Below are 26,367 nucleotides of genomic sequence, written 5' to 3'. Positions count from 1 at the left end.
CTTAGTATCTTCTGCTTCTGTTAGGTCCATACCATTTCTGTCCTTTATTGAGCCCATCTTGCATGAAATGTTCCCTTGGTATCTCTGATTCTCTTGAAGCATCTCTAGTCTTGTCCATTCTATTGTTTTACTCTATTTCTTTGCACTGATCACTGAGGAGGACTTTCTTATCTCTCCTTGCTATTCTTTGGAACTCTGCATTTAAATGGGTATATCTTTCCTTTTCTCCTTTGCTTTTCGCTTCTCTTCTTTTCACAGCTATTTGTAAGGCCTCCTCAGACAGCCATTTTGCTTTTTTGCATTTTTTTCTCTTGGGGATGGTTTTGTTCCCTGTCTCCTGTACAAAGTCACGAACCTCCATCTGTATTTCATCAGGCACTCTGTCTATCAGATCTAGTCCCTTAAATCTATTGCTCACTTCCATTGTATAATCATTAGGGATTTGACTTAGGTCATACCTGAATGGCCTAGTGGTTTTCCCTACTTTCTTCAGTTTAAGTTTGAATTTGGCAATAAGGATCTGAGCCACAGTCAGCTCCCAGTCTTGTTTTTGCTGACTGTATAGAGCTTCTCCATCTTTGGCTGCAAAGAATATAATCAATCTGATTTCAGTGTTGACCATCTGGTGATGCCCACATGTAGAGTCTTTTCTTGTGTTGTTGGAAGAGGGTGTTTGCTATGTTCAGTGCATTCTCTTGGCAAAACTCTATTAGCCTTTGCCCTGCTTCATTCTGTACTCTAAGGCCAAATTTGCCTGTTACTCCACGTGTTTCTTGACTTCCTACTTTTGCATATATAAATACTTGGGCTTCCCTGGAGGCTCAGATGGTAAAGAATCTGCCTGCAATGTGGGAGACTGGCTTGATCCCTGGGTTGGGATGATACTCTTGAGGAGGGCATCACAACCCACTCCAGTATTCTTGCCTGGAGAATCCCATGGTCAGAGGTGGTGGGCTACAGTCCGTGGGGTTGCAAAGTCAGACTGAGCGACTCAGCACAGCACAGCACATACAAATACTCAACATCATTCAGTTTCCAGAGATGCATCCTCTGTAGCAGGACTATTAATAGTGAACTAGTCTTTTTATAATCATAATTTTATTAGTGGAATGGGAAATACAGATCTGAGCAACAGCTTTCTGGAAATTCATTTTGTGTAATTGAAGAACAGTTAACCTTTTTTAAATGGAAGGGATGTGCAAATATTCTATCATTAGTATTTATAAATATGTATCCCCAGGCAAAGTTTTGGGTAATGCTTTTTTAAAGAGTTCAATAATTAAACATCTGTAATGAGAAGCATTTGTCTCTGAAATAAATTAACTAATTACTAGATCTTTTCATCATAAAAATGCTTAAGCATGCAAAGTTAAAAAAAAAAAACAAGCAGCTGAAATTTTAATTTTGACTTCCAAGGGCCCAGTTAAATAAAACCGAAAAAATAAATACCGGAAAGGCTTATTTACTTGAAATAACCAAAGCTGCTCTTGATTCAGCTGCATCTGAACATGTATCATTATTTTGCATGTTTATCTGGGTGCCATACTTGCTGGGAATTTGCTTGTGGAAAGTTGGCAGGCTCTAGTTGAAATAATAAAGTGGGGTACAGAGATAAAGAGATGTGCATCTGAAGAATATGGTTGGAGGGTTGGGGGCTTAATTGATGGACTGGTTAGAATGTAATTAGGTCCTTGAGCAGGGCAGTGCGATTAAATACGTCAAGGAGGGCGTAATTAGATGGGTGGCTGAATGGTATAATTACATTCATTAGAGGGGGGCTGTAATTAGATGTGAGGCAGGGGGTGTATTTAGATGCTTAGGCTGAGGATATAATTAACATAGGGATGAGAAATTAAATTATGTGTGTGGGTGAAGCATAATTATATGTGGGAGTCCATGTGGATATGTGGGGGAAGGTACATAGAAATGAATGGGTTGGACTGCAATTCGGTGTGAGTTCATGTTCTTTTGGACAAAAACTTGATATTTTCATCAAGTAAGGGCAAGCATATGCTTTGACTTCATGAGTAATAGCAGCTGACATCTAGTGACAGCCTTTCAGGGCATTCTAAAGGGCTGCAAATCAAAACCCCCTGTTTTCCTATTAGGACTTGAGACCCACATCCAACAGTGACACTGATTATTCTTCTTAATCATGGCACTTGACGGTGTTCTAAGTACTGAAAGGTTTGGTAAAATTTCCATCTTAAAAACACAACTGCATGACTAGGAGGACTTACTTTTCCTTCCTATCAAAGAGGAATTTGGAAGGTAACAAAACAGAAGATTTCCCGTGAATTGTGATGTGTTAAAATAGAAATGCCAACTCCTCTAGCTACAAGTATCAGCATTAAGTTACGTGCGTAACAAAACCAACAAAATTTAGCTTGACAGCCTCATCTTTTTTGTTTGTTTATGAAACCATGTTTATTCAAAAATATTTAGGGCATTTCTCCCCTTTCCACCAAGTATAAAAGCAACAAGGTGAGGAATAGAGGTTATAGATAAAATAGTAATAGAGGGATTGAAGAAAGCCGGAGGAAGAAGAATCTAGAGCAGTGGGTAGGTGAAGATCACTCAGTGAGTCTGAGAAACATATTGAATCAGTGAAGTATGGTGAGAGTTATAATAACCTGAGTATCCTATATTAAACTTGAAACAGTAGTGTCTTTTGTTGCCATCTTCAAAAGCAAGAGAGCATTTTAAAATACAAGTTCAGAAGCTGACTTGCTTAACTATAAAGCCATAAGTAAAAGCACAAAATACGCCCCAGGCCTTTAGGTGGAAGAAAAATGTCACAACTCCCAGCACTATGGTAATTCTAGTTTGACCTCATAGGGTCAGACACTCTCCCGCTCAATACAAAGGAGGACCTAATGATGTAAGCCTGACATCTCGAAGAAGCTGGTCTTTTCTCCTTCTCTCACTTCCCTTTGATTATAAAATTGTAGTCCACTTAATCCTGGGGACAGAGCCCCCTTGCCTGCCAATTTGCATCTCTCACAAGCATTCTGTATTAATACATCTATTTCTTGTTTATCAAAAACATACAGGTTTATTGCTTACAGAAATTTCTTGATATTAAAGTATTTTAATTGGCCACTAGTCTGCTTAATCTGATTCAGTCTGTTACTCAATTTTCCTAATGCTGGGCATCCCAGAGCTGCTTCTCACCTGTTGAGGGCCTAAGTTATTTCTGGTTGAACTTCACTGTGGAAAGAATCTAAGTGGGACATTTACAGGATTTCAAACTTTTTGACTTCCTGGTGTTCCTACTGCTGCTGCTGCTGCTAAGTCGCTTCAGTCGTGTCCGACTCCGTGCGGCCCCATAGCTGGCAGTCCACCAGGCTCCCCCGTCCCTGGGATTCTCCAGACAAGAACACTGGAGTGGGTTGCCATTTCCTTCTCCGATGCATGAGAGTGAAAAGTGAAAGTGAAGTCGCTCAGTCATGTCAGACTCTTTGCAACCCCATGGACTGCAGCCCACCAGGCTCCTCCATCCATGGGATTTTCCAGGCAAGAGTACCGGAGCCTAGATCTAAGGTTCTGCATGCATGCTAAGTTGCTTCAGTCATGTCCGAGTCTTTGTGACCCCATGGACTATAGCCCACCTGGTTCCTCTGTCCATGGGATTTTCCAGGTAAGAACACTGGAGTGGATTGCTAGGCCCTCCTCCAGGGGATATTCCTGACCCAGGGATGGAACCTGTGTCTGTTGCAGCTCCTGCCCTGGCAGGCGGGTTCTTCACCATAGTGCCTCCTGGGAAGCCCCTGGCTTTCCAGTTAGTTATATTTATTACTTCGATGTAGAGACATTACAGCCTGCATCCTAGTCCTCAGTTTTGTCCTACCGTGGTTCTGTAGAACACTTTTTATTCTTTGATTCTGAGTTTACATCAGTGTGTGATGCTAGTTTTTTACACTGAAAGCCTAAAAGTTACCCTCTTTCTCCAAGACTATTGTAACTTAATTTTCAGTCAGAGATGCTCTTACTAAAATGTTCTGTATTCCTGTGGGAATAGTTACCGCAAACATTTTTTAGCCCAGTTCTTTCTATATGAAATGGTTTGCGTGTTTCTTTTTTCCCATGCCCGTCCTTCTTCCCCTCTTCCCAAGGCCAGCTCAAACTCCTAAGAGTTTTAGAGACTGATGGTGGTTAACTCAGTCCTTCATAGAGGTAGTGTTAATTATCATTCAGGACTTCTAGTTATGTCTGTGAGATGGAAGATGAGTAGGTGATCGTGGTCACTGTGTCTTACTACTTTGTTGTCTTGCGTAGATTGCCCATGAAGAGGAGGAAGAAGTGAGGCATTTGGCTTTGGAAATGACTTGTTAAATAAGGCTTTTAAGGGCTTCCCTGGTAGCTCAGCTGGTAAAGAATCCACCTGCAATGCAGGAGACCCCTGGTTCGATTCCTGGGTCAGGAAGATCCCCTGGAGAAGGGATAGGTTACCCACTCCAGTATTCTTGGGCTTCCCTGGTGGCTCAGCTGGTAAAGAATCTGCCTGCAATGCGGGAGACCTGGGTTAGACCCCTGGGTTGGGAAGACCCCCCGAGAAGGGGAAGGTTACCCACTCCAGTATTCTGGCCTGGAGAATTCCATGGGGTCGCAAAGAGTTGGACATAACTGAGTGACTTTCACTTTTCAAATAAGGCTTTTATTCACTTAATTATAAAATCCATACCTGGATCCTCTGGAGCTATTTACATAAGGCAGAAAGAACCGGCTTTAAGTTCTTCAGTTTTTAATAGCCTTTGTCAAAAGTCATATTCTCAGCCAGGAATATTTTCATAGCTGGCATTTGTGGTTTTTTTTTCTGAAAAGTCTTCCAGCCTGTAACAAGTCTTTTTACCTTCATTTGTGCCATAAAACATCAGCAACTCTAATTTTTGTCTTTTTTTTTTTTTTCAGTCTTCCTAAGATTATCTAATAGGCCAGGAATCTCAACTGTCTTTCTTATGCCTAAGAACTTCAGTCCTCAGGTCCCAGCATCATTTCCTCAGAAAGATTTTTTTCTTAATCTTATATAGCACTCTGTACTTTCCTATTTGTTAAATTTTGTGTTTCCTGTTTCCATGAGCAGGACATATGTCTGTTTTGTTCATCAGTCCCTTTCCAGAATTCGTAAAAGCTCCTGCTCCATAACAGGGCTCAACAAATAATTGCTGAATTAAAGGCAAGTCAGGCATCAGAGCTATTTTTAAGAAGAGACACAGACAGTGTAGGCTATGGACTGTGATGAGGATAAGGTAATCTCAGAAGCAAGATTCTGAATGGCTTCATTAATTGACTCTTTAGAGAGTGGTGGAATTTGTGTTTGTTCTTAAAGTTTGGAGATTAAATTGTATATCCATTATGGCAGAAGATTTAAATAGAAATTTTTCCAAAGAAGACTTACAGGTGGCCAGTGGTCACATGAAAAGATGTTCAACATTGCTAATTATTAGAGAAGTACAAGTCAAAACTATGGTGAGGTACCACCTCACGGTGGTCAGAGTAACCACCATTAAAAAAATCTACAAACAGTAAGTGCTGAAGAGGATGTGGAAAAAAGGTAACCCTCCTACACCGTTAGTAGGAGTGCAAATTGGTGCAGCCATTGTGAAAAGCAGTGTGGAGATTCCTCAAAAAACTAAAAATGGAGTTGTCATATGATCCAGTAATCCCATTCCTGGGCATATGTCTGGGCACAGTGATAATTCAAAAAGATACGTGCACCCCTAAATTCATAGCAATACTATTCACAATAACCAAGACTTGGAAACAGCCTAAGTGTTCATCAAAAGATAGTGGATAAAGAAGATGGAGTAGTGCTCAGCCATAAAAAAGAATGAAATGATACAATTTGCAGCAATATGGGTGGACTTAGAGATTATCATACTAAGTGAAGTAAGTCAGACAGAGAAGAACAAATATATGATATTGCTTATATGTGGAGTCTCAAATATGACACAAGTGAACTTAATCCACAAAACAGAAACAGACTCAGAGACATGAGAACAGATTTGTGGTTTCCAAGGGGGAGGGGGAATGGGGAAGGAATGAAGTAGGAATTTGGGATTAGCAGATGCAAACTATTATACATAGATAAAGAACAAAATCCAACTGTATAGCACAGGGAACCATATTCAATATCTTGTGATAGACCATAATGAAAAAGAATATAAGTAAGGAATGTATATATATGTGTAACTGAGTCACTTTGCTATACAGCAGAAGTTAACATTGTAAATCAACTGTATTTCAATAAAATATATTTTAAAAATAAATAAAATGATATATCCATTATGACATTAAAGAAATGCCACTGTTTAAAGTAGATTGGATGCTCAATGGAACTTTTTGGAGTAAATATAAATAATTACCTTATGGAACAAGTTGTTGATCATTTCATCTATTCTTAGTTCATGTGTAGAGCAATGAGCAAAAAAAAAAAATATATATGATACTTGGAATGATTCCTACAAATATGTGCATTTAAAAACTCATTGACTGGGCTTCCCTGATGACCCAGTAGTTGAGTCCACCTTGAAATGCAGGGGACACCGGTTCAATCCTTGGTCCAGGAAGATCCCAGACGCCGCAGACAGCTAAGCCAGTGCGGCGCAGCTGCTGAGTCTGTGCTCTAGAGCCGGGGGGCCACAGCTACTGAGCCCATATGCTGTAACTACTGAAACCTCTGCCTGCTGGGGCCTGTGCTCCGCGACAAGAGAAGCCACTGCGATGAGAAGCTGGTACACTGCAACTAGGGAGTAGTCCCCGCCCTCCAAAGCTAGAGACAACTTGTGCACAGCAACAAAGACCCAGCACAGCCAAAAGTAAAAATAATGAATAAATAAGATAAATAATTATATAAAAAAACCCTCTTTGGTCAAAGTAGTAGATACAACCGCAAAGGCCCAATGATAAAAAAAAATGCTTTGTTTAAAATCTATATGAAACCTTTGAAATTGAAAGCCTCTCACACAAGGATAAACTCCATGTAATAGTAGTGGTCCAGCAATGTAATGATATTTTTTCTCCAGAGAATTTAATTTTTTAGTGTTTAGTAATGGACTAATCTCATTTATACAGGATTTCAGAGTTTTCTGATAATTTTCAACACCTCACTTCATTTTTAATTTTCATAATCATACTGAGAGCCAGATGGGATGGCTATTAACATGCCTGACTTCCAGTGAAGCACTGAGAGTTTGAGGGGCCTGACAAACCATAATTTGAATCCAGATGGTTAATATAATATAGTCATTAAGAAGATGGCCATTAACAGATGGAACAGTGATAGGTGAAAAAACTTGGACAAAGATTTATAAGGTGAATTGGTGGTCATGCAATACTTTGAGCCCATGGCTATAATCAATTTGCCTAATCCAGTCTTTCATTTAGAGTGGTATTTTAAAGGTTAGCACAAGGAGTGTTGTAGCATAGTACTATGTTCTCAGATCTAGTAGATATTTTCTTACATGGATGCAAGGAGATACCTTTGAAAATAGAGAATGAAGTTAGTAACTTAATAAAAATACTCCTTAACAGAATTATAATCTTTATGTGGAAATGGATTATCCAAAACATTATCAGTTCTTTCTATGTGGATGTGTTATGTGCTAAGTTGCTTCAGTTGTGTCCAACTCTTTGTGACCCCATGGACTGTAGCCCACCAGGCTCCTCTTTCCATGGGATTCTCCAGGCAAGAATTCGGGAGCAGGTTGGCATGCCCTCCTCCAGGGGATCTTCCCAACCCAGGGATCGAAACCACATCTGTTTTAGTTTCCTGCGTTGGCAGGTGGGTTCTTTACCACTAGCACCAACTGGGAAGCCCCCCTTTCTGTGTAATATGCACCAAACGGAGAACACCTTGTTCACACATCATTCTAATAAGCATTGATCATTGCCAAGTTGAGATATTCTGCATCTGAAATAGAGTAATGATAATATTATCTCAATTAATTAAAACAATTTCACAGTATTTTCCTTATTAAGTTTTTCCTTTTTAAACTTTGGTGAGCTGTTTTGTTTGCTGTTGCCAATGCCCTGAAGAGTGCACTCAGGGCACTGGAGAAACAGTTATTGAAATGAAATTGCTGTGTGAAGGCCAGCATTGACCAAATGAAGAGGAAGTAAGCAAATATTACCAGCTCACACTCATAAATGGCTTCCTCCTCAACTAGGCTTCTGTTCAAAGACCAAAAAGTATATATATTTATATACATACACACATACAGAAGGGGCTTCCCTGGTGGCTCAGATGGTAAAGCGTCTGCCTGCAATGCAGGAGACCTGGGTTCAATCCCTGAGTCGGGAAGATCCCATGGAGAAGGAAATGGCAATCCACTCTAGTATTCTTGCTTGGTAAATCTGATGGACAGAGGAGCCTGGTAGGTTACAGTCCATGGGGTCGCAAAGAGTCAGACACGACTAAGTGGCTTCACTTTATACATACAGAAATATTGCATGTGTATGTGTGTGTGTGCAGTCTTGTCCGACTCATTTGCAACCCCATAGAATGTAGCCCACCAGGCTCCTCTGTCCATGGAGTTTCCCTGGCAAAACGGAGTGGGTTGCCATTTCTTCCTCCAGCGGATCTTCTTGATCCAGGAGTCAAACCCACGTCTCTTGAGTCTCTTGCATTGGCAGGCAGGATTCTTTACCCAAATAGGTAAACACCATAGAAAATAGGTAAATTTTTTGCCATAAAATCATCTGTGTTAAGATAAGATTTTGAGGATCACTCTTTTACCATGTATTCCCCCAAACTCATGGAATCTGAGTATTCTGTGGCTTGAACAAGTCAGTAGACCTTGCTAGGAAGAGGAAAAAGGTGAAAGAAGAGGGAGAAGGATAACGGGGGAACCACCCTGTTGGTGGCTTGGTGAAATGCTTTACCTCTGTCGTTTCATGTAATCCTGTGCAGCATGTCCCCTCTTTAGAGACGGGAAGTGAAGTGTCAAGGAGTCCCACAATCTGGAAGTTAGGAGGTAGTATTTGTACCCAGGTTTATGTTGCTACTACTGCTTTCCAGATTCGCATGTTCTGTGCCCAGATTCTTGTTCAGAAAACTGAGATTGCCAATCGATCTGGTCCAGGGACTTTTCCTTAACGGGGGTGGGACGGGGGTCGGGAAGGGGGGCTTAAGTTGGCTTTTACAAAGCAAACTAAATACTAGTTGAGCATGAGCGAGACCACATTTTTCACATAAACTATATACAAATAGTTGCAAATATCCACATATTACTCACTGTACTCAGATCAGGCTTCTATTCTCACTTCTGAACCAGATCTGTCCTGGTGAAGGTTACCATTGACCTCTGTGTTCAAACTCCTGTGGCAATTTTCAGCTCTTATTTTATATAATCTATCAATAGCATTTGCTGCAGTTTTCCCCTATTATTCTTGAGTATCTTTAGATACTTAAAAAAAAAAAACCAAAAACTTACTTCCAAGACAGGTTACTTTCCTGTTTTTTTCCTCCCATTCCATTGGCCATTCCTCAGTCTCTTTTACCTACTTCTCAGTCTCCTGACTTCTTTCTTGTTGGAGCATCTGGAGATTCAGATCTAAGACCTCCTTTCTTTCCTGTCTAAACTCACTCACCAGGTCATCCTCTGATTTTAAATACCAATTGTATGCTCATCACCCCCAGCTTTCTATCTTCAGGAGAAACCGGTTCCCTGACTGTATTCTCACATATTCAACTGCTTATTTGACGTCACCAGTTAAATGGCTAGTGGAGATTTCATATTTTACATACTTAAAAGTGAACTCCAAGTCATCTCACCCAAACTTGCTTCTCTGTTATTATCCATGTCACATATTTTTACAGTTGTCTGAGCCCCAGCCTTGGCATTGTTCTCGAGTCTTCTTTTTCTCTTATCCTATTTTCATTGCAACTCCGGTCAGGTCTTCCTCAAAAACATCTCCAAAATCTGCTTACTTCCAACCACCCCCACTGCTCTGACTCTAGCCCAGGCCACCATAATCTCTAGCCTGTCATTTCAGGAGACTGGTCTCTTTCTTTCTGTGCATGACATCTTGCAGCCTATTTACACAACAGCAGAGTGATTGTTCCAGAATATGACAGAATGCCACTCCTTTGCTCACCCTACCTTGACTTGATTCTCATCTGAGAATAAAATTTAGAGTCTTTACAGTATCCTCCAAAGCCCATAGAATTTGTTCCCCAACCTTCCTACCAGCTGTCTCTGATCTCTTCTCCTCTGTCCCTTGCTTACTCATCTCCAGGCACAATGGCCTCTTTCTCTTCATTTAAAACCCAGGAGTGTCCCTCTTCCACGTCTGCCCCAGCGACTCCCCCAGGTGCCTATAAGGCTCACTACCCCCTCACCTTCAGGGATTTGCTTCCGTATCTCCTGACCACCCTAGTTCAATGGCAGGTTTTCTTCAAAAGTATTTCCTGATTTTCTCATGCCAGTGATTTCTTTCTCTCCACCATATGATATTCTGTTTGTTTTATTTATTTGTCTTTATCAGCCATTTCCCACTAGAATCTGCCCTCCTTGTGAACAGGGGTTATTATGTCCTGGTCACCCAGGACAGTACTTGGAACATAGTAGGCACCTAGTAAATATTTGTGGAATAAGACAGCAGCTAACTTGAGCATAAATACCTAAATCTACATCTAACATATTACAGATCTTACTCGTGTATTTCTAGTATTGATTCAAATCTTCCTCCCCGGAGTGACTGAGAAAAATGCCACGTATCATCCTGGCTTATCCGGGAGACTTGGACTACAGCCCTTTGCCTGACCCTCCTTCTCTGTACCCTGCTCTGGAGGTCACTGGACAGACTCCGGGAAGTCTTTTCCATCTGCAGCCATATGCTTGGACACTGCAGTTTCAGTGCTGTATCTTCATCACCTTTATTGTCAGAGTGCTGGCTGTTCCTTTTACAAACTAGAAATCAAGGAAGTTAAATTTCCTTCTCGGGCTTTGCTGAGTGCCCCTCAGCTTCCAGTGACTGTATACTCCTGGAATTTCATTCTTCTGCTTTAATTATTTATTCCTATGTGCATATGGTCATATAATCATGTATTCTTTTGGTGTAATCCATATGATGCCCTCAGATTCATCAACAATGGTGACTTAATATGGACCTGGTTATTTTATACGGATGTTAGGTCTTCCCGCAGAGACTGCCAACCACTGTGCCTGGTTTTAGCAAGCAGGAAATGCTGTGCTGTGGTTCTTGCTGACCCAGCTAAAAGAGACTGAATGTCACATTTCACTTCCAGGGGATGTTGCTGGGTTTTGATAGTCCCTGGTACTATAAATAGCACTCCAGGGAACATTCAGGTACATGGGGCATTTTCTTTGTAGTCCAGGTCAGTGTCTGCAGAAAGTCACATGCTGCATGGTTGGACACAAGTCACTTGCCCCTGAGTCACTCCTAAGTTCTAGACAGACCCTACTCAGAGTGTGCGTCTGCTCATAAACCCTGCAGTCGCTCTCAGCATGCTTCTGCACTTCTGTTGATGCTGCTCTCCCTGCCTACAAAATCCTACTCATCCTTAAAGATTCATCTCAAGTAAGAAAGTTCTCCCTGAGCCGGCTTTACAGATGTGCCTTCTCGTCCCTCTCTGGCTTCCCCACAACATGTGAAACATGCCTGTTGTACAGTGAGGTCACCCTCACAATACAGTCTGTTACATAAGCTTATATATTCACACTCTGCTCACATCCCAGACTGTGAATCCTGAGACCTGTGATTCACTGTCTTTGGGTTTATCCCCAACAGTTAGCATAGGAAACGCTCAGCAACATTTGTTGAGTGAATGACTGATTGTATGAACGAATGAAAGTGCGTCCAAATAGGGGAGTAGAATTCATTTGCGTTTGTCCCCAGCTTAATGCCTTTGAAAAGAATCCAGTGCCTAGTGGGAATTTTTCCATTTTCCTTAGCAGTCGCTCCCTACATGGCCAGTTTGATACCCCAAATATGGTTGTATTGAAATCCACTTCAGGGAATTAAAAAAGAAATGCTTTTATTTCAAAGGAACGGGCTAGTTGGCTCCTCGCAGGCTGCCTGGCATCTTTCTATGCACTCTTTTCACTCTGCCCAGTCTTCAGTCAAATTCTCAGTCAGGTCTGCTGTAAACAATGATTTGGTGAGCTGTTGTGTGTTCTCTGTAGTGAAAACCCGCCTTGTTTTCTGTTGCTAGGCAACCCCATTCCAGCTGCCCTTGAAGAAATGCGCGGTGGTGGGAAATGGTGGGATTCTGAAGAAGAGCGGCTGTGGCCGTCAAATAGATGAAGCAGATTTTGTCATGCGGTAAGAGAGCTCCCACAGTGCGGCCTCCGCCTTCTCTCCTGTCCCTCCCCTCCCGCCAGCCCCGGGGGCCTTTGGAGACCAGTCACTGGTGATTAATCAGCTGTAGCGTCTCTTCAACCTCCCTCCAAGTTCACATACAAGTGAGTTGAGGAACGGGCCCCAAGAAAGCACAAGAAAAGAAACACTCATACAGTATACTAACGCATATATATGGAATTTAGAAAGATGGTAACGATAACCCTATATGCAAAACAGAAAAAGAGATATAGATGTACAGAACAGACTTTTGGACTCTGTGGGAGAAGGCGAGGGTGGGATGTTTCGAGAGAACAGCATCGAAACATGTACATTATCTAGGGTGAAACAGATCACCAGCCCAGGTTGGCTGCATGAGACAAGTGCTCGGGGCTGGTGCACTGGGAAGACCCAGAGGGATCGGGTGGAGAGGGAGGTGGGAGGGGGGATCGGGATGGGGAACACATGTAAATCCATGGCTGATTCATGTCACTGTATGGCAAAAACCACTACAATATTGTAAAGTAAGTAATTAACCTCCAACCAATAAAAATAAATGGGAAAAAAAGAAAAACTCAGAGGTCAAGAGGAGATACCCAAAGTGGAAACACTCATCTTATTTTAGATGATACAGTTGGGTGACTCCAACTTTGAAACGTCCTTAAGACGAATTCTCAATGAATAAACGATTTCATTAGTTCATTTCATTCTGCACACTTTGCTGCTTTGTTTTTCACAAAACCGTTTGGAAGTAGTGATGGAATTTGGAGAGGCAGTGGATCTGTGCAGGACTAGGAGAACTGGAAGGAAGGAGGGGGAATACACGTTGAGCAAAGTGGCAGCTTAGTAAGGGGACTGAGTGGAGTGGTGACGGGATGTCGCTTGTACTGGAAAACAGGAGGTTCCTGCAGGGATGTGGAAAGGAACTGCTAGGACACACCCAGCCGAGGATAGAGACCGTGACACTGAAATGGTGCCAGCCTGCACCTTGGGTGATTTTGATCAGAAGGAAAGACAGTGAGTGCTCAAGTGGACACAGGCTTGGGATTGTCTCAGGGAGAGGGGACAAGGGTGAGGAGGGACTGCATGGCTGGAGAGAGTGTGAAGGACACACTTTGGAATCTGAGCTGGAAGGAAGTTGGTCCTGAGAGGCCTGGAGAAAGGAAGGGGCGCAACGGGGCCATATGATGGGGCCTTTCAGAGCTGAGGGACTGGAAATGGGAAAGATAAAAGAAGATGGAAAAATGAGAGTTAGTGTCAAAGAATGGCCCACTGTAACATGTGACTTCTTGAGACTCTGACATCAGCTTCTCTGGGATGAGCAGACATGCTGTAGACAAAGAGGACACTTGTTACTGAAGAAATGTAGCAGCTTGGAGGCTACTCTGGGGAGGGTCTTACACGATGGCCCAAAGTCTCCTTGAAGTGGGAATAAGTGAGGCATTGAGGCTTTGTGTTGGTCGCTGAGTTATGTCTAACTGTAGCCCGCCAGACTCCTCTGCCCATGGAATTCTTCAGGCAAGAATACTGGAGTGGGTTGCCATTTCCTTCTCCAGGGGATTCTCTCAACTCAGGGATCGAACCTGGTGTCTCCTGCATTGCAGGCAGATTCTTTTCCTTCCGAGAAGGCTCTGGGGCCAGGATGACTGATGCCTCAAGCAACACAGAGGGAGGAAAGCTGAAGGGTGGTGGAGGTTGGGGTTTTGTGTTCACTTTTGAGGATAATAAGGATAAATAAATAATGGTCTAAAGTGAGCAAAAAAAAAAAAGGTAGCTGAGGAGACGCTTAGACACCTCTGGGCTCTTAGCTAAGTGGAGTAGGGGAGAGTAAAGCTTGTCTGAGAGCGTTTCAAGGAAGCCATTTCAAGGGGGAGGGTCAGGTTCCTTCTGAGAGAGCAAGGATTGGGCTCCTCAGAAGACTTCATCTTACTGGTGAAGCCTGTGGCGGAGGGAGAATCCTTTTCTTTCTTTCCTTTATGGAGGTGCCCTGCCCTAGTTTTTCCAGTGTGCGACTGTGTTTTTCTCTCCACTGTAATGATTAATTTTTGCAATAAAAATAGAAGACAGGAAAGATAATGAAAATAGAAGAGAGGAGAAGAGGAAAGTGTACTTCTCTTAATTCAGGTCAGCATCTGCTTAGTCAGTACCTGATCTGTATTGGGTCTTCACTGGGGTTGGAAATGGTATGTTGGACAGTTCCATCACGGACTTAGAATCTGGAGCTGTGTCATTGCCGAGGTCAGGGTGGCTCAGAGGTAAACGATGAGTGAGTGGGGTCCTTCTGTGGGGAAGGGGTGTCTGGACGGAGCCCTCTGTCCATTCCACTGTGGGCACAGGCCAGCCTTTCCAAGCTCTAATGTGGGAAGGACACCAAGGCTCTTCAGGGCTGTGAGCCGTGGGTGAGCATGGTGAGCTGGTAGCTATAGAAGCGGAGACGATCACCTGGAGAGTGGAGTGTAGGAGGAGTGCAGAGGCACCCCTCCATGACGCTGGCATTAGGGGGGCTCTGAGGGCAAAGAAAACTCAGAGGAAGGACCAGCCCTTGCCACAGATTTGCTCTGTGACCCACAGCGCACCGTGGTACCTTTGCTGCAGCTCAGCTTTCTGATAATCTCTGTGCAGAGGTGCCTGCAGACAGTTCCCTAAGCCTTTTCCATTGTGGAAACTCTGATTCCGTGATAATGTGACTATCACACAACTGTAACACATTCACGTAGTCTAGTTTGATTTTTCATATTGCTCTCGAGTATAAGTTGACTTGCTTTTTCCAGAAACTATGTAAGGAAAAAGAAGTGGAAATATTATATTCACAGATTCAGGAAAGTTAAGTGATTTTAAGACATCTACAGTGTAGAGGGAGGCAGTACAATAAAGGTGTTTTCTTAAATTATTCCTGAGCACACGTGTGTGTCACCACATTTAGGAAGATGGATATTTTTTAAACTTAATGTGCAGAAGATCAGACTTAAGCATCTTATGGGGTTATCCATATTTATTTATTACAAATACACAAGACTACATTTGTATTGTATACAATCAATGTTGATATATTCACATTCAAAATTAATAAGTGCCTGTGATTAGGGTGCACAGCACAGGATTAAACAATGTTCATAGGATGTTCATGGGATGATGAGGGAGGTGAGGATTGAAAAGAATTCAAAGAAGGCAGCTTCAAAACTAAAGGTATGTGTGCATGTACCTTTGATTCAATTTCAAGAATGGTGCTGTTGTCATAATACATTTGAATCTTTAAAAAGTTTTATTTATAGTTCATGGCAAATAGATGGGGAAACAATGGAAACAGTGACAGCCTTTATTATTTTGGGCTCCAAAATCACTGCAGATGGTGACTGTAGCTGTGAAATTAAAAGATTCTTGCTCCTTGGAAGAAAAGCTATGACCAACCTAGACAGCATATTAAAAAGAAGAGACATCACTTTGCTGACAAAGCTATGATTTTTCCAGTAGTCATGTATGGATGTGAGAGTTGGACTATAAAGAGGGCTGAGCACTGAAGAATTGATGCTTTTGAACTGTGGTGTTGGAGAAGACTCTTGAGAGTCCCTTGGACAGCAAGGAGATCCAACCAGTCCATCCTAAAGGAAATCAGTCCTGAATACTCATTAGAAGGACCGATGCTGAAACTGAAGCTCCACTACTTTGGCCACCTGATAGGAAGAACTGACTTATTGGAAAGACCCTGATGCTGGGAAAGACTGAAGGCAGGAGGAGAAGGGGACAACAGAAGATGAGATGGTTGGATGACATCACCGACTCGATGGACATGAGTTTGAGCAAGCTCTTTGGTGATGGACAGGGAAGCCTGGTGTGCCGCAGTCCATGGGGTCACAAAGAGTTGGACATGACTGAGTGACTGAATTGAATTGATAGTTTGTGGGCCTTCCCCAGTGGCTCAGCAGGAAAGAATCCGCTTGCAATGCAGGAGACATGGGAGACACAGGTTTGATCCCTGGGTCAGGAAGATCCTCTGGAGACGGAAATGGCAATCCCCTCCAGTATTGTTGCCTGGAAAGTCCCAAGGACAGAGGAGCCTGGCAGGCTACAGTCCTTGTGGTTGCAAAGAGTCCAACACGACTGAGTACACACACACACAAAGAATTTATAATATGGGAATAATTAAATGTTGATTAATTGTAAATTATGCTTATTTGACCACTTATGGATCTATTTATACATGGTTGATTAATACATATTTTGGGGACTCCTTGAGAAAATTGAGGTAATAACATATAGTCAAAATGGAACACTTGGTTAGTGACTATGATTAGAAACATGTATGTCTGATCCTAGATTAGAGGGTACATGGACCGTTACAGTGAAAGACGAGATCTCAAAATAGCCTTACCTATACACAATGGTGTACCCTATTACAGTTCAAGATGTTTTCCAGAATTGTAACAATGCCATAATTTCCTTTGCTTGGACATTTTCAGACATGTCTTCTAATGCTAAAATGTACCTTCTCATATTTCAAAGTAAACATTTGCTCTGTAACCAAAAGTGAAACTTTAAAAAAGTAATATCGTTAAATATCATTTATCTTGAAGTTCTGAAAGACAGAGGTAACAGTGATTATATCCTGGTGAGAAATTGGGTGGCTCAGGAATACGAGTGAAGACAATATAATTTTGGTGCCTGTGAATTATACTCAATTATATGTGTTTTATGTATTGAAGTATACATATAATTTAAAAAGGAAATTTTAAATGTATTCTATTCCTTTCTACCCATTCCCCACTCATCTCCACTTCCCACTTCAAAGAATTTTCGTTTCTCAGCAATTCTGTGGCCACATCCTCTATGATCCCGCGCACAGTTACTAAGACACTTCAGCCAGTAATATCCATTCATTGTGCCAATAAGCAATAAAGCAACGTTTGGAACACGTTTACACAATTATGCCTTATAAGAAACAATTTGACTGTATTAAATGTGCCTTTTATGTAAATCTATGTAATTATCAATTTAGGAGTTGAGCTAAAATTACAGTGTGCTTTTTTTTCCCTGAGAGCTGCAGGGAGGCATCACAGGCATTCGTACTTGAAGAGAAAGTTTACCCAGAAGAACAATTATTTATACCAGAGTACAATGGCATTGTTTTCCAGAAATGGATGTATAAAATATTATCCTTATTGTTTTAAACATTTCACTATGTTGTAGAATTTGGCATTTAGTCTCTGGAAGTGTATTTCTGAGGTTTTGCTTTGTGATAGGAGGTGTCTGTATAGTCAAAGGTGTGATTTTTCCAGCAGTCATGTACGAATGTGAAAGTTGGACCATAAAGAAGGTTGAGTGCTGAAGAGTTGATGCTTTCAAACTATGGTGTTGGAGAAGACTCTTGAGAGTCCCTTGGACTTCAGAAAGATCAAACCAGTCAATCCTAAAGAAAATCAACCCTGAATATTTGTTGGAAGGATGGATGCTGAAGCTCCAATAGTTTGGCCACCTGATGCAGAGAGCTGACTGATTGGAAAAGACCCTGATGCTGGACAAGATTGAAGGCAGGAGAAGGGGATGACAGAGGATGAGATGGCTGGATGGCATCACCGACTCAACGGACATGCGTTTGAACAAACTCTGGGAGATGGTCAAAGACAGGGAAGCCTGGTGTGCTGTAGTCCATGGGGTCACAAAGAGTCTGACATGACCGAGCGAATGGACAACAAAGAAGGCATGAAGGGATCCAGACATATGAGCCGTAGATCAACCTACAAGGAACACACAGAAAAACAAAGCTGTTATTCATGAGCACCAACTCCTTTCATTTACTGATGATAGAATAGGTCGACTGCACTTCCTAGCAATAGAGTTTACAGTTTTAATATAGTGAGATTGATTCTCAAATGTTATGAAAGGCCATCAATATTGAAGAGGAAGTGATTTATTAGGAGTTTGGAATTAACATACACACACTGCTATATATAAAATAGTTAACTAAGAAGGACCTACTATATAGAACAGGGAATTCTACTCCGTATTCTGTCATAACCTAGGAATTTGAAAAAGAATGGGAATATGTCAATATATATGTATAACTGATTCCCTTTGCTGTAAACACTTGAAATTAACATAGCATTGTAAATCAACTATATTCCAATAAAAACTAAAAGAGCTAAGTAAATAATTATATTCATCCAAGAAAAGAGAGAAAAAGATGCTCGAATTCTACCCTCTGTTTTATCCTGGGAGTCCTGTTCATCTTGGCAGAGATCAGTTGAATCCCAAGGTCAGCACCATGGTCAGATGAGCCTGGCCATTATGAGTAAACTCATTCCCCAGCACAGTCCTCAGAAACCACATGGATGTGATGTGGACGCCTCAAGTAGGCTCTGAGACTCGGCTTCCCCCAGGCTTCTCACAATGCTCATTGTGTTTGTTTTCAATGGGCACTCAGCGAAAGTCAGCAACTGGCTGACTCATTACTCTGCGGGGAGCTGTCAGAAGAATCAGGATCTTATTACCAAAGAACAGATGAAAGGAAGATCCCAAATCAAGTGAGACAAATTTCTACCTCAGATGCCCTGATGTGGTGGGCATCACAGGGGTAAATACAAGACAACATCAAGGAACTTGTGCTGATCAGCTGAGTCGATTTTCAGACAACCCCATGTCCTGGGGGAAATTTGCCTGGGAAATTTTAATAGTTGGGAAATGGCTGAGGCCTTGATATTTGTAAGATCTCTAACAACAAATAAATGATGCTTTACTTTGCTGAAATAATACAAAGTTAGAGGTGCTCTGATGGTTGGAGTCAACTTAGAGATATGGCTGGAGAGGAGAAATCAGGACTCAGTAATAAAAGAAAAATCCAGTGGAAGCTATAGACTCATTTGGGGTGGTCATAAGTAATAAAGATGTATTTAGTTATATTTATTCGATCATGGCAACCCACTCCAGTATTCTTGGGGCTTCTCTGGTGGCTCAGTGATAAAGAATCTGCCTATAGTGCAGGAGACTCGAGTTCCATCCTTGCGTTGGGAAGATACCCTGGAGGAGGGAATGGATTGTTGACTAGAGAATTTCATGGATGGAGGAGCCTGGCAGGCTATAGCCCATGGGGTCCCAGAGTCAGACGTGACTGAGTGATTAACTGAGTTACCAAGATATGATATGTCTGATATGGGATATTTTTGAGCATTTACTATGTGTGAGGCATCAAGGTAGGGACTTTTTAATACATTTCTTACTTTAATCCTTAAAACCAGCTTATTGGAGAGGAAAAGTCATTATCCTCATTTTGTAATGGGGAAACTGAGGCAGATGTCATAACTTAGATAACAGCCCACTAGTAGAAAGCCATGAGATTGAATTTGCAGTTGCAGCATTTTCCATTGTAAGCATTCATAAGACACTGCAGTCAAGGAGAGCACCCAGGGCAGGCTGGTGTATGTGGGAGGGAGGAGGGGCTATCTCTTTTCCTGGTACTCTTTCCCTTGTCTAGACTGGGATGGTGGAGAATCACTGCATTTTGTTGGATGACAAAGCATTTTCACTGAAAGTCAACCATACACTGGGCATGCATGCACTGATTTAGGTGGCAGAGTTTGCCTCGAATGTACTCATAATTTAGAATTTGGGAAAAGAATGAAAAACACAAGCAATTCTTCCTTTTCTCTTGAGGCTTGTTTGTATGCACAGAGAGGACTATAGGTCCTGTATCTTCTAGGACAGGGGCCCCCAACCTCTGGGATCTAATGCCTGATGATCTAAGGTAAAGCTGGTGTAATAATAATAGAAATAAAGTGCACAAAATGTAGTGTGCTTGAATCATCTGGAGACCATCCCTCCCACCCAGTTTGTGAGAAAGTTGTCTTCCAAGAAAATCAGTCCCTGGAGCCTAAAAAGGTTGGGGGCCACTGCCCAGGGGCCACACCCCCAGATGCTCATTTCAAGTCTAATGCACCCTGACTTACCACCTCAAAGATATTTTGAATGAAATAAATTCACTGTAGTTCTATCTCTTTCCTTTAGTAGATCCCTTACCTCTCTTGCTGACATTTTCTTTCTTCTAACACAGAAATAGTTTTTATGACAACATTCTGAAGATGCTATAATAGTCATCTAACTTCTATTAAAGGGAAGAGGTGACAAAAATCATTTATTTGTGAATTGAGCTAGATTTAGTAAGTTCCTATTTGCATGATACTTGACTTGTTTTAAAAGTATGTAAATCATTCTGAAGAGCTTGTTCTTGTTTCTCTAGATGCAATCTTCCTCCTTTGTCAAGTGAATACACTAAGGATGTTGGATCCAAAAGTCATTTAGTGACAGCTAACCCCAGCATAATTCGACAAAGGTAAGAATTTATGACTTCTGCTTGTGAGGAATTAGAAAGAAGGCTTTCAGGGTATTTAACATCTTAAAGACAGTGAACATAAATCAGTTTGGGAAACAAAGACAAAAACCATCTGGACAGGCAGGAAGGATGAAGGAGGGAATTGTAAATAAACTCGGCAGGATCAAGGGAATCCAAACACTGTTTCACGCTTCCTCTGGGTTTCTGTTTTTTGCCTTCAGAGACGGTAAAATCCGAACAGTGGATCCACTGTTTTGCTCAAAAAAGTAATAGTATATCATGTTTACTCATTACTACTACTTTCCAACTTGTTCGCTTCAGTCCCAACTCATCGATTGGCATTGATTGGTGAACTGAAATCAGATGGGTTTTATTACAAACAAAGAAATGACCACTTTGCTGCATCTGCATGCATGAAAATAGCAATATTGTGGGAGTGTACAGGAATGTGTGATTATATATTACAATATAGTACATCGCATGATATCCCGTCAGATTTGGGGGAGGAGATGGGAAATTCCTGCTCTAGTATCGATTCTAGAAATCTTGGCAGCTGCTGTGGGAGCTTCTGGGGGTCAGTCTCTAGCTGATGAAGCCCAGCGGTGAGCTGTGAGCTGTTTTTCCAAGGACTGCTCATGTGGAGAAACTTGATCTCTGTGAAAAGAAGACTTGACCATCACCTTTACGCTGTGCCATGTACACCAGCAATTAAGGGTGAAATATCCAGACAGTCTGGGCGAAGGCACTTGTCACCTAAGGAAGTCTTATCCGAGTGAATAGCACTTGTGTGTCACTCGATAAACAATGCTGCACTCCCTGCTTCTGTTCTGAAGTAAGTATTCCCATAAAATAAATGTTCAGAAACACACCAAACAATTTTTAATTTGACAGGTACCATGAAATTACACTTCCAAAACGTACCATTTACTTCCTCTTCGATAATGCATCAGACTGCCTGTTTTCCAGTATTGAAAACATTATGTGCTATTCATCTTTTAAGTTTTTGTCATTTTGTTGAGTTAAAAATGATACGTTATTTTTTACTTAAAATGCGTTGTTTTCTGAATACAAGAAAGCTGAGTGGGTGTTGACTCCGTATTTTTTTATTCTGTAAATTGCCTGTATTTTTTACTAATTTTGTGCTTTTTTTTTTTTTACAAACTATTTTCCTGTTGACTTATAGGGACGGTTTATATTATGTATGTAGCAAATATTAATGTTTTCTTCTCACCTGACACATATTGTTTAACTTATGTTCTGTCAGAATTCAACATTTCTATACGGTGAAATTTGTTAGTCTTTTCCTTTAAAAATTTTTTTCTGTAGACAGTCTTCCTTACCACATCCCCTTCGATGAGAAAATATTATCCTAATATTTTAAATTTATTAATTATTGCTAATATTTTAGTGCATTTATAGTTTTATTTTTTATTAAGAAATTTAATCCATTTGAATATCTTTATTTTTATAACAATGATCTTAATTTTCTCCACAAAAATACATGATCATTATAAGAAATTAAAAGAGAAAAATACGAAAAAGCTGGTAACAGAAAATTCACCCCAAACCTCACCATTTGTAGATGACTATAATTAACATGAATTTTTTTCAGATATTTCTTATATTCTTCAGAACTTTGAGTGTACTGTTTCATTATCTTCTGGCACTCAAAGTTGCCAGTCAGAAACCTAGTAGAAATTTATTTTTTGTTTGAGGGAAATCTTTCTTTACCTCCTCCACTAAAGTTTTAATACATTTCTTTTTATCATTGAAATTCAGAAAGTTTACCAAGACATATTTTATCTTAGAGTGGGTCTTTTTTCATTAATGTTGCTTGATACACTAATGGAGGCCCTTTGAGCTGGAAGACGTGGGATGTAGTGGTTGGGATGTCGTGGTTAGGAGCCTGTCCACTAAAGCATGATGACTCAGGTTGCACTTCCCTCTCACCCACTCACAGCTGTGTGAGCCTGACTGAGTTACTTAACACTTTCTCCTTCAGTTTTCTCATCTATAAAGCAAGGATAATAATTCTTACATAATAGATGTAATGAATTAAACTATGCATATATGTGTGTGGTAAATATGTGGGCATATCTGGATTAAAATATTATATCTATGCTTATTTATACCTGCTATATGTAAGCAATATATAAATGTTAGTTATCATTAGTATTGTTTTTCATGCTTGTCAGCATTCTCTCAGATGCCTGATTATTTCTTCTTCTCCATTATGTTTGCTCTCTCTTTCTAGTCCTCCTATTAGGTGGATATTAGAACTTCTAGGCATATTACCATGATGTGTAACTCTTTCCTTGTGCCATGTAGCTTTGTGTGTGTGTGTACACGTGTGTATACATGTGTATACATGTGTGTACACGTGTGTATAGACATGTGTGTATATGTGTGTGTGTTATGTCCCAAGTATTTTAGTTGTGTTCATTGTGCTATGTACTCTACTACTCCCTTGTTTTAATTGTATTTTTGTTTTCCAAGAGCCAAATTATTTTTCCATAGCATTTTTCATGGCTATAATGTCCTCTTAGGTATCATGAAGATGAGTTTTGTGTTTCTATTCTTTCTATATGCAGATTATTCCTCCTATTTTTTTGGACTTAATGCTACATAGGTAATTTGACATTTTCTAAAATTTGTACTTCAGTTTTCTGTTCATTTTTATATGCTAAGCCTTTTTGCTGTTGGTGTATATGGATGTATTCTTTTCATAATAAATAGTTGGTTTTAAAAATGTCACTGAAAACCAAAAATGCCAGTCAAATTTTTGAGTTAGTAACTTAATGACCCAAAATTAGTGCTCTGTACTATTTTTAGTGTCATTTGTTTGTTGACATAGCTAATGTTGCATAGCAAGGAATTAGTAAGAATAAGAAGAAAATGAAACATTTCTCTTTTATAGTTTAGTTACTGACCCTCACTCAGTCTTGGGTTTTTTGTGGTTATTTTGAGGGGAATGGGAGGTCTGATCAGGAAAATATTAGAAAATCACCAGTGATGATGGTGATGTCTCCTTAATTCAATTAAGTGGATTGAGGTTCTGGGAAAATAGGGAAGGATTCATATCAGATACAAGAGAATGAGCAAAAGATCAAGAGAATACTTGCAGAATTATTTTTATTTGCTTATTTAAATTTTTAAAAATAATTTCAGATTCACAAGAAGTTGCAAAACAAACCAACAAAAAATGTGTAGGCAAGTCCTTTGTACTCTTCAACCAGCTTACCCCAGTGGTAGTGTCTTGCATAACCCCAGTATGATACTTTAACTCTCATTTTGAGTAGGGAATAAAATCACTTTTAAGAAAAAATAAATGTTCCTATGAAGGGGAATGATACATTCAGTACATTACATTGAAGGGCAAAAGATTCTATTTTTCTACCTGAGTATGAGGAATATGGATTTTTAAAAATCATGTGAAAAACAGTATTTATCTAGAACAAGACTTAGAGCAAGATGAAAGAGAGATTGAGATGGTGATTTTGAGAAATGTTTTAACTACAGCAGGAGAAAGCAAAGTATTTCTTTCATTTAAACACAATAATTAAGTGTTTAAAAGGAAAAAATTTAATACAAAAAACTATTACCAGGCAAGCAAGAGTCGTTATGATTAATCTAGGGTCAACATTTAGTCAGTGTTTTGGCATGCCAGGTTCTGGGTTCTTTATGTGCTTTGCCTCATTTAATCCTCAGAATAATCCTAATAAGGAAGGATTTAAATGCGTGCTTTTACAGAAAACGAGACGTAAATTTTGTCATCTGCTCATGTTCCCAGCTGCTACTCATCCGTCTGGTACCTCACCCAGACTTGTCTCAGTCCAGAGTCTCTCTTAACCAGTGACCATTGCACACCTGATCTTTCGAGATGAGCCATATATCGCCCAAGGAGACACCTGAGTTTTCATAAGTGATGTCATTTTGGAAAACGGAGTGAAAGTTTTTTCACTTAACAATATGTATTCAATGTTGCAAGATTTTTGAAGACAAAATCAAAATGCATACAGCAGTTCCATTTTGTGAAATAAGGAAAAACGTACCACTTACAATAACATTAGAGAACTTTATATACTTAACAATTAGACAATAGACATTCCTTGATGGTCCAGTGGCTGGGAGTTGGCACTTTCACTGTTGGTGCCCGAGTTCAGTCCCTTCTCAGGGAACTAAGATCCTATATGCCGCAACTAAGAGTTTGCATGCTGCAGCTGAAGATCCTGCATGCCACAACCAAGATGGAAGATCCCCCGTGACCCAGCTAAAACCCAGCACAGCCAAATAAATAAACATATATATTTTTTAATAGAAATTTTTACTCAGTAAGAAGGAGCTCTGCTATAGGCTTTGTCAGGATATCTTGTCTAGCATACATTCTCATTTTTAAAAAACAGCTTTATTGAGGCACAATTGATACACCCCCAAAACTGCACGTGTATGCAAACACCTGTGATACTGTCACCGTCATTAAGGTAATAAACATAGTCATCACCTCCTAAAATTTCCTTGTGTCCTTTTTTTTTTTAGTGTGTGGTAAAAATAAGAACACTTAATGTGAAATCTGTTCTCTTAACAAATTGTTGTTCAATGGGTAGAAAGTGAACTCCTTTTGACAGCACCCAGAATGAAAGGATTAGTTAAGGTGTCTGGGACACAGATTAGAAAGGGCTTTGTGGTTGCAGTCACCCTCTGGATTGTACCTTTATGACCTAGGAGAAGTGAGTTTATTTTAATGTGGCAGCAGAGTCTGTTGGATTTTCAGACCCATTGCTGTCATCGTCTTCTTTCTTTTGCTGGGTCTTGCAGGTAGAGGCAGTAAGGATCCCTTCATGAATTTACCTTCATTAACATATACCAGCTCTAACCCGTTGGTCTGCAAACGTTTTTGTTCAAATACTCTTTAAAAGAACTAAGGGAGGTTCAAAAGGGAGGGTACATTACATATATCTATGGTTGATTCATGTTGATATATAGCAGAAACAGCATTAACACAGCATTAATATCGTAAAGCAATTATCCTCCAATTAAAAATAAATAATTTTTTAAAAATAGATTTTTTAAAATCCAGCATTATTTCCTTCATCTTTTAAAAGTTACCTAATATTTTTGGCATAAAGTTAAATTGTTGCCAAGTGTGTACTTTTAGTGCATGCTGCATTGTGCATGTTTGAATATATGGTCACAAAATCTCAGAGGTGCGGATTTAACTTTTTGTATGCTACATGTCTTCAGAGCAAAGCCAAAGCTCTTTGTCAAATTGATTCATTAAGTTGAGTTGTCTGTCAGAAAAATAAACTGACTGCCTTCTATTCAGTTAAGTGTTAACATGTAACACTTATATGGTTATATGTTAACCTTATATGGTTGTAAATAACCTTATATGGTTATAAAGGTTAGCACATAACCTCAGTTCTGAATTCTAATTAGTCAACATATAAATAAAGTATTGAAATTGCCAAGGATTGTCCCCCAGATAAAATAAGACACAGCCTCTTTCTATTTCTTATAAAGATTTTTGCCTTTTCTCAGAGGACACTCTTTCAGAAGCTATGCACCTTACAAATGTTTCTTTCCTGGGTGACCAGCTGGTTTTTGCACTCTGGGGCAATGCATCATTATAATATTTGGGATAATAGGAAGTGGAAAGGGGAAAATTATGAAAGTGGCATTTGGAAAATAGTTGTTTAGACCATCAGATTAGTCTTGAGTAAATGTTTTCGAAAAACATGTATGTA

At 40.2% G+C, this 26,367-nt stretch overlaps 1 protein-coding gene across 1 annotated transcript in view; it reads left to right on the top strand.

Annotated features, from left to right (window-relative positions):
* The window catches only part of ST8SIA1 (ST8 alpha-N-acetyl-neuraminide alpha-2,8-sialyltransferase 1), a 163,914-nt gene that overhangs the window by 86,274 nt on the left and 51,273 nt on the right, over positions 1-26,367 (top strand). Inside the window, exons 3-4 of the mRNA XM_020893667.2 lie at positions 12,179-12,288; positions 20,531-20,623. Coding sequence (XP_020749326.1) covers positions 12,179-12,288; positions 20,531-20,623 — 203 coding nt within the window. The remainder of the gene's footprint in view (positions 1-12,178; positions 12,289-20,530; positions 20,624-26,367) is intronic.

This window comes from Odocoileus virginianus, chromosome 23 (assembly GCF_023699985.2).
Source record: "Odocoileus virginianus isolate 20LAN1187 ecotype Illinois chromosome 23, Ovbor_1.2, whole genome shotgun sequence".
NCBI classification, from domain to species: Eukaryota; Metazoa; Chordata; class Mammalia; order Artiodactyla; family Cervidae; genus Odocoileus; species Odocoileus virginianus.
The sequence above is the reverse complement of the archived record's forward strand: the minus strand, read 5'-3'. Positions and strand labels throughout refer to the sequence as shown.